Genomic DNA, 15,130 nt, shown 5'->3' on the forward strand with positions numbered 1-15,130 from the left:
CTGTGCCTCATGATTATGCCAAGACATATTGGTGTCCATCTTAACCCCCAACAGACTCATCGAACTTTCAACGACAACAGTGATGGTAGAAAATCGATTTGTAAATGATTTTTGTAAACATTCTCAACAAATGTACAGCTTGGCAAATCTAGCTGTGCCTCTGAATATCGGATGCGCAGTAGATTAGCCGAGGAGAGGGGCGAGAGCTCATTAACATCGAGGAACTCGTGTAGTAAACATCGTATCAGTTCAGTAGGTGAAGAAATTATTCTGTGTTATTTTTGGAAATGGAAAATAAGGTTCTCAGGGGACAAAGCAGATGAATTGTGAACAACATATTAAGAATTATGCAGTCGGAAGCAACGACAGTTGAAATAGGAATTCCTCTTGCGGAAGTAAAAAGTAACAGTAATAATAAGTGAAATTGTATATATGGTAAGTTAGAGGAACTGCAGCAAATTTGGAATACTGGTTTGTTTTTTGGGAATAAGTGGAGAAGAAAACGGCTTAGCCCAATAAAAAATGCATCAAATGGTTAGAAAATTATTAAACTGAAAGAATAAAACGAAACGAAAATCAAGAGCATTATCAAAATTTTAATCAGCCTAAAAAAACTCCAAAAGCTTCATTTGACTTATGGTGCAGATAATTTGGAATATATTATTCCACCTTTTTTCTTTGTCTCTGCTTACACTTTTCCTTACTTATGTATCATAGTGAATGATTATCAATGATTGCTTTCTTACCGAAAAAAGTTTGAAATTCGACGTTTCGCTTCTATGAGGCTGGCAGCCAGAATATCAAGATGGCGGTCAGTTTTTAGAGCTCATTAGCTCCGTATGGCGTGTGACGATAAGTTTACAAGAAGAAAACACAGATGGCACTTATAATAATTAGGTATTCAAGGTATTCCAACTTACCTGCAGTATTTCAAATTTGCTGCAGTTCCTCAACTGATTTATTGACTTTTCGTGGTGAATTTTTGACGAAACTGTTGGATGAAATTTCCAAATGTAAAAACCATTGCAGAAGTAATATCGAGAGCTTCAAAACTGCATCCTATACAAACTTCAACTCGCTTGGTGGTCACGAATGATAGTAGGGCTCCTTTTCATTCAGCCACCTTGTAAATTTTCATGCATCATTGAATTTATGAATACTGTTTATTTTTATTTCAAAAGTAATGTACTCGTTGCGACGTGCCAATTAGTGATCTGTTATGATTACCGAAATGCATCAGTCATACTTAACATTTATACACTTATGATACATTAAGTGTCTTCCTTGAAAGATTAGTACAAATGGAACACATTATTTTCAGGAAATGCGTTAGTAGTGTAGCATCAACCAGGAGATGCAGTTTACTGGGTGGCACTGGAAAAAACTGGAAGAAAAACCCCTCTCGAAATAACTACTTTCATATAAAAATTGAATAACACGAAAGAAAAATTACTTTCGATGAACAGTGAATTATACAAAATACACTATTTCCTATTCAGTTCGTTATGGAATCAAATCAGATTTCATTCAAAGGATTGCTACATATTATAGTAAATGAAAGACGTAAAATTTCACTTTATTAATAACATGTCCTATTTGATACTTCTACCTATCGAAAAAAGAGGTAAAAAATTACACAGATACTTATCTTAACGTTTCGGAAGCAGAAATTTGCCTCCGTCTCCAGAGTTGTGAAAATCTGACGATATTCGCAGTTTTTTCTTCACTGATTCGCATTATTTCCAAACTTCTTTGAGGAAGTTTAGAAAATTTTAAATATTATTTTTTCAGAGATCTAAATATCCAGCGTGGTATTAGCCAGGAAAGTAGTTATTTCCTGCAGGCATTCACAGAACCTACTGTGTAGGTAGTTGAGGGAAATGTATGTTTCGAAATTTTGAAATATTTATTTTCTTGTATTTACTTTAACTGTATTTAGTTTTATTCATATCGGCTTCTGAAACAAAAATCCACCCTACTTCATATCTTCATTTATTGCCCTCATATTATTGACAAGATCGCAATCAGTGAACTCGGTAAGATCAGTATCTTTCAAGCTAGAATTGCTTATGGTTCCCGTGTTGCGTCCCTGTTCAGAGGTTTTCGGTCCGAAAATTCTGGAAAACTTCAACGGGAAAATGAAGAACCTCTTTCCTTCGTTCCCGGCGTTAGTTCCTGGCTCTCCAGCGATGAACTTATTTTTCTCGTACAAGGTACTTCTAGTGCTGGAGTGTGATAAAAAACTGCTGCGACATGTGTCGGATATCCCGGAGTTGCGAAACTTATTGGCCTTCTGTGACTTTGGGCTGAAGCTGGAGACTTCAGAAACAGATCTCTGCATGTTTCTCATGCTGGGGGGTACTTTTCTTACCGAGGAGTAGTCGCCTCTGGGATTTTTCTTGCATCCGCATACTTCGAGGAAGGTATTCTGAAAAAGAAAGTATTGATGAATACTAATTATGGTTTTCATTTCCAGAGATAACAAATCGTACTCAGAATATTTATTCTTTCCTTGAAATTCACGAGGCAAAAATTTCGCTCTCGACCCCATCCAGTATCTAGGTTTTATTGGTTTTCGCTACTTTTGACCAAAAGATTCGATTGTAAAAAAACTGCAGGCCATTCGTGTAGTGGAAATGACAATAAATCACGCGAATCAGTTAAATTTTTGTCCGTTTGGTGGAACTCGAGTTTCGAGTTTGTTTTCGAAACTGAAACAAGTTTTTTGTTTCTGTCGCAAGCGAGTCCGTTTGGTGGAAACCTGCCTTAACTCCTCGATGTTCAGAGGATTCACAACATCTTGAATAGATAGATGAATAATTTATGTTTTCCGAAACCTTAACAGTTATCTAACAAGGTTTCGGTTCCTGATGCATATTGAGGTAAAAATAGCATACATAAATAATTACACATATACAAACAAAAGAGAATAGTTGCCTAGGTAGTTTGAAATATTTTTCAAATATAACAAGAAATAATTAGATCCAAACAATTTGGATTCGGACCCAAAAAAGTAGTCATGATGCCATGTTTTGATTTTTATATAAAGTTTGAAATAATATTGATAGACTGGAGATGACTGCAACACTCTTTTGCGATTTTTCCAAAGCATTCGATTGTGTGAATCATGAAGTTTTGCTCAGAAAACAGTACTATTGTGGAATCTTCTGCTTTATCTGAAATATCACGAGTAAGTCACAGAGTACCGCAAAGTTCGATACTATGTCCTACCCTATTCCTCCTTTACATCAATTATTCAACAACCATTCTTATATAGGGAAAATTCACTCTACATGCACATCATAATATTGCTTTATAAAAGCAATTCAACAGAACTTCGCGTTGCTTTTTGCTTATATATCAAGAAAAACACGGATTGGTGTATTGCAAATCTTTTAGCTTTTGTTTGAAGGTGGTTGACAATGTTTCGTGGTGTATTTCATCAGTTTGGACTTCCATTGTCTAATATAATATAAATTGATTTTATAACCCTGAATAAAATCAAAAAGGTTAACCGAAAATAACAAAGAAATAACATACAAGTAACAACTCAACAAATAAAAATTGAAATATTAATAAAAAGCTGAGGAAAAAACAAAAGATTTAAAATATTATTAACAAAAAATGAAAAAAATTAAAAGATTTCAAACCAAGTTATATCACGATGTTTCGATTGTTAGTATCCACAATCGTCTTCGGGTGATAACTGGATCTTTAAAATTGAATATTTCGTAAATTTCAATTATGGTGTGGATAATATTTCCTCAGTTGAAAATGGTGGTGTAGTTGCAAATACATCATGCAACAAATTTCTTGGCGTATTCATTTACGAAATACTCAAATCTGAGGACCCCATTCTTTTGCACACCCTCATCTGGATGTTATGCACGAAACAAACTAGGATTAGGAGATATGGGATTCCTTTCTGGAAAGTATTTGCTCAAACTCGTTAAGAGTCTGTTTTCAATCCTTCAAAAGAAGCCACCTTTTGTTGCAAACAACATTTTGTTGTTAAATGCTAATTTCATATTAGAGTCAGTTTGTTCAATAACTAAATACAAATCTGGAATTCCCTCAACTGCCTCTAACTATGAAGTGGTTCGAACGATGACTATTGAAAAAACCAACAAGAAGCCTCGAGCGTGGTTGAGATGCTTCGACGACACCTTCATAGTATGGAACTATGGGAATACAGAACACCTTTCTGAAGCACATCAACACCGTAAAATCTTCCACCACCTTCACGATGAAGAAGTAAGTCCAGAACGAATTTTCATTTTCAGATGTATTGGTGAAGAGGACCGACACTAAGTGAGAAACATCTGTATACCGAAAACCCACTCACACGGGACAGTATCTGAATCGCGAATCCAGCCACCAAATCTACCAAAAGAGGAATCATCAAGACTCTAGTCCAGGGGTCTCCAAACTACGGCTCGCGGGCTCAATCCGGCCCGCGACATCCAATGATTTACTGTAAATCAATCTGGCCCGCGACATCCAATGATTACCTAATTGTTGTTACTATTGCTGTGATAACTTAAAGAAGAAAACACAGAATGATAATTACTCGGTTTTATTTACTTGCAAGGTAAAACTTAACGACAGAAATGATGACAAAGAAAACTTAACTTAAGTATCTAAGTTTAAGCATATTAATAACTAACAAATAATTGAAATGAATCACAGTAAAACAAAAACACTAATGAGATTTATCTAATTGTGATTTTCCACCGACAATACTTTGTAGTTGTGGATCAATTTTACTCGTACCATTTATCAAAAGAGATTCAAGATGCTCATCGGTTAATTGAGATCTGTAAACATTCTTTGTGTACTTCATCTTGGAAAACGTTTTCTCACACAAGTAAGTAGTAACAAAAACAGAAAAAAACCCACGAGCAAATTTATGCAAATTATCAAATTGTTCCAGTGGGGGACTCTTATAAAATTCCAACAAAGATGAATTTTGATATTTGTTCTTAAGCATATCACTGCACCGTGAATCAATATTTCCATTTGAACTTCCAGAGCCCGGATTTCAATGTCAGAATCAAAAGAATTTTGAAAAAGCTTAATTTCATTCGCAATGACATCAAAATCTGAAAAACAAGTATCAAAATTTATCTTCAAAGCACTCAAAGTTTCGATTGCAAAATTGACGGGAAATTCAGTCTCTGTAGTGTGGCTGAATATTTCACATGTTTCAAAATGTGTGAAACATTTTTTACGTAATTGCGATTGAAATAGTATTATTTTCTGCCTGAAGGATTTGATATTGGTGTATTAATCAGGGAGAAGCCGATTTTCTCCTTGCAATCTCAAATTCAGTTCGTTCATATGATTTGTCAAATCGACATAGAAGGCTAACTTTCACATCCATTCACTATTTTCTAAATCGGCAAAAGGGCGCTGCGTCTCATTTAAAAAAAATCGATCTCTGCTCAAAGTTCAAAAATGCGCTTAAGGACTTTTCCACAACTAAGCCAGCGTACGGCAGTATGATATGGTAAATCATTTTCTCCAATCTGTTGAATAAACTCGCGGAATTGTCGATGATTCAGCCCAGTGGATCTGATGAAGTTAACAACTGATATGACTGGTTTTAGAACTTCAGACATATTCGAACATTTTCCGCACAAGAACTGTTGATGAATGATACAATGTAAGACTAATGGTTTTGAACCACCATCATTTTCTACAGCCTTTGACACAAGTACAACCACTCCTTTATTTTTACCATACATATTTTTGCCTCCATCAGTTATTATAGATTTCAAATTTCTCCATCGCAGGTATAAATGGCATTTTCAACCCCCTCAAAAATATCTGCCCCAGTTGTCGTGCCGTGAATACTATCAATATCAAGAAATTCTTCATACACTTCATAGCTTTTATCTACTCCGCGAATAAAAATCAACACCTGAGCAGTATCTGACACATCCGTTGACTCATCCAATGCTAGAGAAAACCACTCATGATGTCCATTTTTGTCAGACAGTTGAGATGATATATTTTCTGCGATGTCTTGCACCCTCCGAGCCACGGTGTTTGCTGACAAACTGACACTTTTAAATAAATTTACCTTTTCGGGGCATATTTCTTCGGTTACTGCAATCAAGCATTCTTTCATCATTTCTCCATCGGTGAATGGTTTGCCACGTTTTCTGATTTCAAGAGCCACACGAAAGCTGGCGCGAGTTGCAGTATTCGCTTTGGTAAACAAAGATTGCTGCGATTTGAGTCCGCTATGGTTTCATTACAAATTAAACATAGCGCCTTATTACTGGACTCAATCACAAAATACTGAAAGTTCCATTTTTCTTGGAACTTTTTTCATTCACTGTCGATTTTTCGCTTCTTTTCCATACAAACAAATCACACATAGAAACAATAAGTCAAATCAAAATACTTTTATTGACGGGTGTTACTTTATTTCACAATAGACAGTTTCGCTTCCTTCGCCTTTCCTACGCAGACTAACTCGCAGTTGTGCCGCTAGCCTTTTTATATGCAATTATTACTGCCATCTCGAAGTGATCGGAATACACTAGCTAGAACCAGAACTTTCTCGAACCAACGCGGTAATTCCAAATATTTAATTACGCCTAATGCCACCTAACGGGTAGCTGAAAAAGATAGTACATAGTACCACTACTCGCCACTAGATGTCGTTAAGTGTCACAATACACAATAATAATTGAAATGCAAAAAAAGCGTAAGTTTGCTTAGGTCACGCACTTTGCGACTATCCTAGTCTACAAATATAGTTAACGGCAGAAATTGGCCCTTGGAATAAACTGAAAAAATCATTATGGCCCGAAGGCTTCAAAGTTTGGAGACCCCTGCTCTAGTCTCTAGTGGATCGTGCTTCTGGGCTCTGTAATACGAAGAAAGGTCTCGAGAAGGAACTAGGCATCACCAGAACGGAATCGTTACTTAAAAATGATTCTGGAACAGACTGGCTAGAAGCTAGCATAGAGATACGCTAGCTTGGCTGAATATGGAAACCTGTTACTGAGCGGGGAAACAGTCAACTCCCGCTAAACCGGTGAAGCGGTGAGAGGGAAGAGGGGATGAGTGAAAGCGCTCGAATGACCTATAAATAGTCATCTCTCTGAACAATAGTCCAGTCATCACCCGAAGACGATTGTGGATACTAACAATCGAAACGTCGTAAAGTGACTTGGTTTGAAATCTTTTTTCAATTCAATTCATTATTCAATTTTTTCAATGTTCTGTTCATTTTTATTATTTTTTATTTGTTTTTACTCTTTTTTGTGATTATTTCCATGTTTTTTCTTGATCAGTTCATTCGTTTAATTTCATTTTCATTTCACGTTTTATTGCTATTCAATCTAACTTTATTTGTTCAATCAGAGATTTCGAATTATATTAGACAATAGAAGTCCAAACTAGTAAAATCCAAAATTACATGAATTACACAAACGAGTAAACAATGTGATTAAAAAAGGTTAAAAAACAAGTATGTCAATTAAAATTAATAAGTAAAGAATTGAGGGAGGGAATAATAGCTCTTTATCCTTCGCAATGTTTCAAAATAGCAGGATTTCCCGATTCTTTGAGTTGGACAGGTAAGTTATATATTTGATTATATGATTATGTATGATGTAGCCTAAGGTTAGTTTACTATTCTGTTGTTTCGTTGTCAGATATATTTCCCATTATAAAATATCCTGTCTAATTTACAAAGCAGTTTGGAATCCATATCAAAGCAAAAAGTTTTATGTCTAGTTTTAATATTTGTTAACTCCCTCAGTTTTCCTCATTATGAACCTGATCAAAGGATGCTTTAATTCGAACGACTCCGCTTACAGTTTTCCCAACATTTATATCACAACGAAATTTATACACAAAGGAGAAAAATGCATCATTTCTGTAATTCATCTCTTCAGAAGTTACCTCTAAAGAAGTCTCGTTTCACTGAGTCGCATCTCTGGATTGGCGTGCCATTCGTGCATATGAAATTGGTTTTGGGCGAGAAGTTGAAATTGCAATTAGGCTGATTCATCACTAGAAATAAATTTATTAGAAGCTTGAAACTTCTCACAAAAAGAAGAAACAAGTGATATCGGCATTTGATAGCTGTTTTGAGGAGGTAGACGGTTCTTATTATAAAAACGGTATCGAACTTATTGAACATCGCTGAGAAGAATTTATAAAACTGTAAGGAGATTATGTTGAAAAATTAATATTTTTTTCCACAGTGAAATCAGTTATTCTATAAAGGTGGTGCATGGGAACAACTGAAGAAGATTTCTCATGCAAAACTAACTATTTTGATCGTTTGTTACCATATATCACGATAATGCTCTTTAGTTACGTCAGGTAGCCTGTTTTCAACAAATTGCCTTCGAATTCATGATGGTGTTTTAGGTATACATTCAGTAAAAGACATTAAATACTTAGGGTTGACTATTAAAAGTCATTTCATATGGCATCGGAACGTAAAATTCATGATCGAGAAATTACAGTCAATAGCATATGAATTCAAAATTTCAAAAAATGTTCACCACCTAAACAACTAAAAGTGCTATATTTTGCCATAATCGAAAGTTATCTACGAAACTGATGAGTTCAAGATATTTCACTAACCAAATATGCCAAATATCGATTTGAGACAACTATTTTTTTTATTTCTTAAATATTAAGTTCAACTTCAGCAAGAATGAAACAGAAATAATTGAACACGATCACAGCACACGGAATAAAACAAAGGCAAATCCAGAATGCAATGTTTCTGGAGTAATTTCGATAGGAGCTGTGAAACAGAATGTCACAAATTCACACAAAAACATCTGAGGCGCCATATCAGGTAATCTAGCGGGTCATTCTGAGGGACCACGTTTTCTTATACACCAATTTTATTGATGGTCATTTAGCAGTGTTCCTATCTTCATTCGGGTTTGAAGGCCGTCATAGTTTGGAACTGCATCCTAACGTCATCTAGCACTTTCAAAGCAGCCTGTCGTAATAAAGAGGTATCTCATCTTGCTGAAATAAACTGAAACTTCATTTGGGTTTGTCAATTTTATCCAAAGCGATAGACAGATAGATGTAGTCCCTTAGAAGAACCCACTAGATCACATGATATGATGCCTCTAAATGTTTTTGAAGAGATATGTGATATTTGAAATGTACAACGATAATTCACTTCGGAACTCGTGGATAGAAAAAGAGGTGCTTGCAACGAAATCCCCCCAGGATCATTTTGTAACTTGGGGAATGAATTTGTAAATAGACTTCACAACTGTCAGGAAGTGAATGAGAAACATTTTGAATTTGTATCGGAATAAATTTTGACTATATGCCTTCGATATTTATCATTAGTTTGCAAAATTAGTTGAAAGTGGCAGGAACCTCTACTCCATACCCATGACGCGACTATGGGAAACTGAAACGTCAAGTCACCAACCTGGCACACCATGATGGAATTCTCAGTTTTTGACTTCAACCCACTCGGCCTGAGAAAAGTAAAAGTCAGCTTTGATGAATCGAATCTTCTTTCCCTACAGGTCTGATGACTAAGTTTGTCTGAGCTGATACTTGTCTTTCACTCTGGTTATCTCTTGTGAGTGGCATACCTATTTCTACTCCAAGGTGAGTATACGTCTCTTGGGTATTCAGCTGGCCTGAATTTTGGCCTGATATTTTGTTGAAACAAGTACTCCAAAGTAGTAGCAAAGTACTCCGCACTCACTGTTTCGTTGGGTACCGCAAGGCATTTGAGCAAGTGCAAGATGACCTCATGCTATGTTGTATCGAATGCCTTGCGGTAATCGATCCGAACCATAAACGAGTTTTCCTTATATTGCTGCCTAAAACATGTATGTATGTGTATAGTAGGGAGGGTGAGTATATACCCACAGCACTTAGGCCACATGTGACCCATTGTACATTCTCCCGAAGAGTTGTCCTCCTAGGTCCATACTGTCCTTTCCAGGAAGGTAAACAGGTCACTAGAAAACATCTTCTTTATATCGGCAGGTTTAGGCTAAGACTCGCCGAACACACCCTCTCTTTGGCAACCTTGAGGTATCTCACGGAACCTCCGCGAAGGTTTTGGAAGGTGCAGCGATATTACTGTTGCTGCGCGGCTTCTTCAACCTTCCTGGGGTTCCCCTAGTGGGGATGTTCAAGTGAGGGCGCTTTCTTGCAGGAGCAGCCGGTTCCTTGCCTTTATTCAAGGCGCAGATCTTGGCACCTGCCGCAGGAAGTGCCCTTGCTGTTGAAGGTGGAGTGCACCCTACTAAGGAGGGTGCATTCATAGTTGCTGCCACTCCTGCCTCTATCGCTCTCTTTCTCCTTTTGGCCTCGGCATCGCAAATGCGCCGCCTTTGTATTGCATCACGAGGTGATCTACTATGTCCAGCCTCATTCCGAGCGGTAGATTGGAGTGGACATTTCTGTTCATACCCAGCCACCGCCATAGATTGACGTGAGTACTGCTGTCCAGCCTCGGGATTGGTTCTTGTTGTGTCCGTTTTGTTTGTTCCATATATGTGTGTTCCCACGAGTAGCGAGGGAAGAGTTGGTCACCTCTGGACCTCTGGCAGAGCCCCGCATTACCAGAGGGAGGCTGATTGAAATGAGGTTTTGCCCGGTTCCCCAAGGGGATCGTTCGTAATCGCATATCACCCTGCGACCATTCAGCTGTCGGCACGATTTCTTACATCTTAGCTTGGGTAGGCTGGTCCACGGTGGCATGTTTCGCAAAGGCTCTTGGGGAGCTTTAGCAGCCCTCGCCCTACTTATTTCTGCCACTGACCAGGAGTCTGGCGATCCCGTCCGTAAGGCCACATATTGGCTTCCTGGACAGGGCCCCCAGTCCCGCGCTCGATAGGTAGCCCAACCCACGGGCTGCCTAATACATTTGTCGTTCCCATTCTCCTTGCATCCAGCGAGTCCTCTCTCCGGTCCTCTCTGCTCATACAGAATCAACTGAGGAGAGTGTATACACTGTGTCCGTAAAGTATGGAATAAATTCATTTTTAGCTAAACAGGTCATTTTAAGAAATAATCCTGAAACACGTCGATTTTTTATGTTAATTTACCGTATTTTAAAATAATAATCTAATATACAGGGTGAATTACGTTCGAGTAATGACGTCACCGTCATTTTTTTTTAAATGGAACACCCCCATTTTGTCTAAATTTTCGGATTACTCTAGCTGAGCTGATTCCAAAAATGTATCACATGTTGATTCCAATTGGTACAGGGTGGACAAAAATACAGTAGTTGTGTGTGTGCTAATAAAGTAACGCGTAACATTCTTTATTAGGTAAATTAACAATATTATCAAAAATACTTATTGTCTAGCGGCAATTGGTTTAAATGTAACACCCCGTAGTTTGGTACATATTTAGAGTAATAAAAATGAGCTGTTTCCAAACATGTTTGGTACTTGTGATCTAGCAGACAGAATATGAAAGAAATTATTTCTTATCTACATTTATAAAAAACATAGTCGTCTAGTTTTTTGTGAAATATCATTATTTGTTTAGTAATTTATTGATGTTCAGTGACAGTTTAGTACTACAATATGTTTGGTATTCGTGAATATTCGAATGATTGCTTAGATTTAATTGGAAGTAGAAATGGAGTTAAGTGTAAAACAAAGAATTGAAATACTTATGATGATTGGGTACGGAGACAGATCGCAAACTCAGATGGAAGTGTGCAATTTGTTTAATGATGAATATCCAGAAAGACCTATAACGCGTTCAACAGTTAGTAAGCTGGAAACGAAATTTCGAGAAACTGGTACGGTTGCAAATGTACGCAAATCAGGTCGTCCCCCTGCAAATGCTGGTACAGCATTAGATATTTTACTGAGTTTTGAAGAAGATGCGCACACTTCTGTTCGTAAAGTTAGTCGCGAAATCGGTGTTGGCAAAACAACGGTACACAAACTATTGAAGCTTGAAAAATGGCATCCTTATAAAATCAAACTTGTTCAAGAATTAAACGAAGATGATCCCGATAGGCGACTCCAATTTTGCGAAGAAATGATGGATAAATGTCACCGAGACCCTCTCTTGATACAAAACATTATTTTTTCTGATGAGTCCACTTTCACGTTAAATGGTGAGGTTAACCGTCAGAATTGTAGATACTGGGCAAAAGAAAGCCCCCACTGGATGCGTGAGCATCATACACAATACCCTCAAAAGGTAAATGTATGGGGTGGAATTGTACGAAATCGAATCATTGGACCCTACTTTATTGAAGGTAATTTAAACGGGGCAAAGTACCTTGAGTTTTTAAGGGGGTATCTCGTACCTACTTTACGTAATTTATTTCCCAGTAGACGTAATCCTAGAGGTTTTGATGAAAGTTTATGGTTTCAACAAGATGGTGCACCTCCACATTATGCTGTAGATGTTAGAAGGTACGTAGATGAAATTTTTCCGAACAGGTGGATTGGTAGACGTGGACCCACTGAATGGCCAGCGAGGTCACCAGATTTAAATCCTTTGGATTATTTTCTGTGGGGCCATCTGAAGAATGTTATTTATAAAACGAAACCAGCAAATATTGAAGATGTACAAGTGGAAATTCGAACAGAAATAAACAATATTACGCAAGAAACCATACACAAGGTTCAACAAGAATTTGTACACCGTTTGGGTTACTGTCAAATACAGCAAGGGCTGCAGTTCGAACATTTAATATAAAGTCATGTATTCCAGCATATTCTGTCCGCTAGACAATAAGTATTTTTGATAATATTGTTGATTTACCTAATAAAGAATGTTACGCATTACTTTATTAGCACACAGACAACTACTGTATTTTTGTCCACCCTGTACCAATTGGAATCAACATGTGATACATTTTTGGAATCAACTCAGCTAGAGTAATCCGAAAATTGAGACAAAATGGGGGTGTTCCATTTGAAAAATTGACTGTGACGTCATTACTTGAACGTAATTCACCCTGTATATTAGATTATTATTTTAAAATACGGTAAATTAACATAAAAAATCGACGTGTTTCAGGATTATTTCTCAAAATGACCTGTTTAGCTGAAAATGAATTTGATCCATACTTTAGGGACACAGTGTATAAGATGCCAAAAACAACTTAACACACTAATTCAAATACTTTAGTAGTTTATAATTCTGTGGCAGCAGAACCCACAAATGCTCTCCGGTTTTGGTTGGCACAGTTCATCGTGCTCAGGCTGTTGGAACTACAGAAAGCTTCGCATTGCGGTTGAGCTGGAATATCTAGGTTGGAGGTGGATGTTCATTAATGATCATTTGCCAACAGAAAAAAGTAATTGATGATATTTTGGTCGTGGCGCGTTGAGGGTCATTTGTTTTGCCTTGATCGCCTTGATCGATTATTGAATTTCCCATACTGTTTATTGAGACTCAATTGTTTCCGCAGGTGAATAGCGAATCCCAGTTAATCACTCTCGTTTACCAGTTTGTACAAAAAACAGAACATTGAACTGCAATGTCCTTGTTTTTCAATGTAAAATAACTGATCAGTGTGTGTACTCACTTTGAAAGCTTTTCGGAATTTATTCGACATGATGTGATACAAAACAGGATTGACACACGTGGAGACGAAGTACAATACTCCAGAAGTGTACATCAGGTAGAGATAAAAATCGAAAAACATCTGTTGAATTTCCTCGGAGGCGGTTGAGAGGTAGACTGCTAGTAGTCTTTGAGTGTGGAAGGGAGCCCAGCAGATGAAGAAAGCCACCACAACAGCAACTGAAAAAAAAATGTTTAGGATGTTCAGGAAGACATAAACCAGATCCTTTATTTAAGAAAATATTGCGATTAGCTGTTAGGTGCCAGATGGCAAGGGTTATGTTGGCTTGGAGGACCGCTGTGTGGCTTATTCGCAAACACCTGCCACTTAAGAAAACACTACAAGAAAAAGTCTAAGGGGGTCAAATCACACGATCTCTGTGGCCAGTTCACATCACCTCCACGTCAGATTACCATACCCGGAACGGAATATAAGGTTTTTTTAACAGTTCTAATTACTGCTGTGAAAAGCTTACTCAACATTTTATAGCTACTGCTGAACAATTTTTTTCTATTTTATCGCCGCGTCGTCCAAAGATACAAATTGTTTGCTGTTTCTGCATTTTCCCCGATATGTATAAAATAGACTATCATATCCCATTTTTCATAATTCTAATACTTCATTGCGAATGTGTTTGAAAATTTAACAAAAACCACTAATTGAAAAGCTAAAATCAAAATTTGACAGCTACCAGTAAATATTTGCTTTCTGTTTTATCGCCGTATCGTCCAAAGCCTACTTGATCAAAGTCCCTCCCGAGGGGTGTTCACCTTGTCGTGATGGGAGGGCTTGCGTAGTGTGATAAAGTTACGGGCTATGTCGGCGGCAGCTTAGCTGCTGGTAGGGTCTCCCATGCTGAAGGGGCCGTAACAGAACAATCAGACCAAGAAGTACCCAGGCCTTATCTAAGGTGTTATGTGACCCGTACCAAAGGATGAATGGTACCTGAGCCTCATCAGGTATCACTAACGGAGCCTTTGGGATACCAGGCGACCTCCCAAAGTATCCAGCCTTACACCATGGATATGGACAACTCTTTACCCCATACTCGTGGGACTTGGATGGATACAACAAGAACTACCAGAACACCAGAGGATGACTCTTCGAGCGACTCCTCGCAAAATCAGACTATCCTGGACGTGCAAACTGACTAGGAAAGACATAGTCAAACGGCAGGAAACACTAGCCCCGCCGAAAGCATAACTGCAGGATTGACGAAAGTCGAACTGCAGAAGAAAAGGCCATCAGGAGCGCAAAGGCGCAAGCTGATGAAGCAAACAGAAACAAATTAACTTTGTACTGGGTGCCAGGGCATTCAGGAATCACAGGTAATGATGAAGCTGATGAATGCGCTAGACGCGGATCATCAACTTCATATATAGGTCCTGAACCAGCTCTGGGGGTATCTGAACCAATAAGAAGCACACAGAGTACTGGACAAAAGTACCTGGCAACAAACACATTAGGGAACCGTCCGAGAAAAGAACTGAAGAACTACTTCAATATAGTAGGGATCGGCTCAGAATAATCACAGGGTTACTAACCGGTCATTGTCCG

General features: G+C 37.8%; 1 protein-coding gene across 1 annotated transcript in view; it reads right to left on the reverse strand.

Moving 5' to 3' along the window:
- Positions 1-1,887: 1,887 nt before the first annotated feature.
- PKr-C (neuromedin-U receptor 2-like) overlaps positions 1,888-15,130 on the reverse strand; it is an 87,607-nt gene continuing 74,364 nt past the window's right edge. The window contains exons 2-3 of the mRNA XM_074177453.1: positions 13,535-13,752; positions 1,888-2,428 (exon numbers count right to left, since the gene is read on the reverse strand). Of these exons, the coding sequence (XP_074033554.1) occupies positions 1,976-2,428; positions 13,535-13,752 (671 nt within the window). The 3' untranslated portion in view covers positions 1,888-1,975. The remainder of the gene's footprint in view (positions 2,429-13,534; positions 13,753-15,130) is intronic.

The sequence above is a fragment of the Leptinotarsa decemlineata genome, unplaced genomic scaffold (assembly GCF_025532065.1).
Source record: "Leptinotarsa decemlineata unplaced genomic scaffold, Ldec_3_MD MMD2_tig00002974_RagTag_RagTag, whole genome shotgun sequence".
Taxonomy (NCBI): domain Eukaryota; kingdom Metazoa; phylum Arthropoda; class Insecta; order Coleoptera; family Chrysomelidae; genus Leptinotarsa; species Leptinotarsa decemlineata.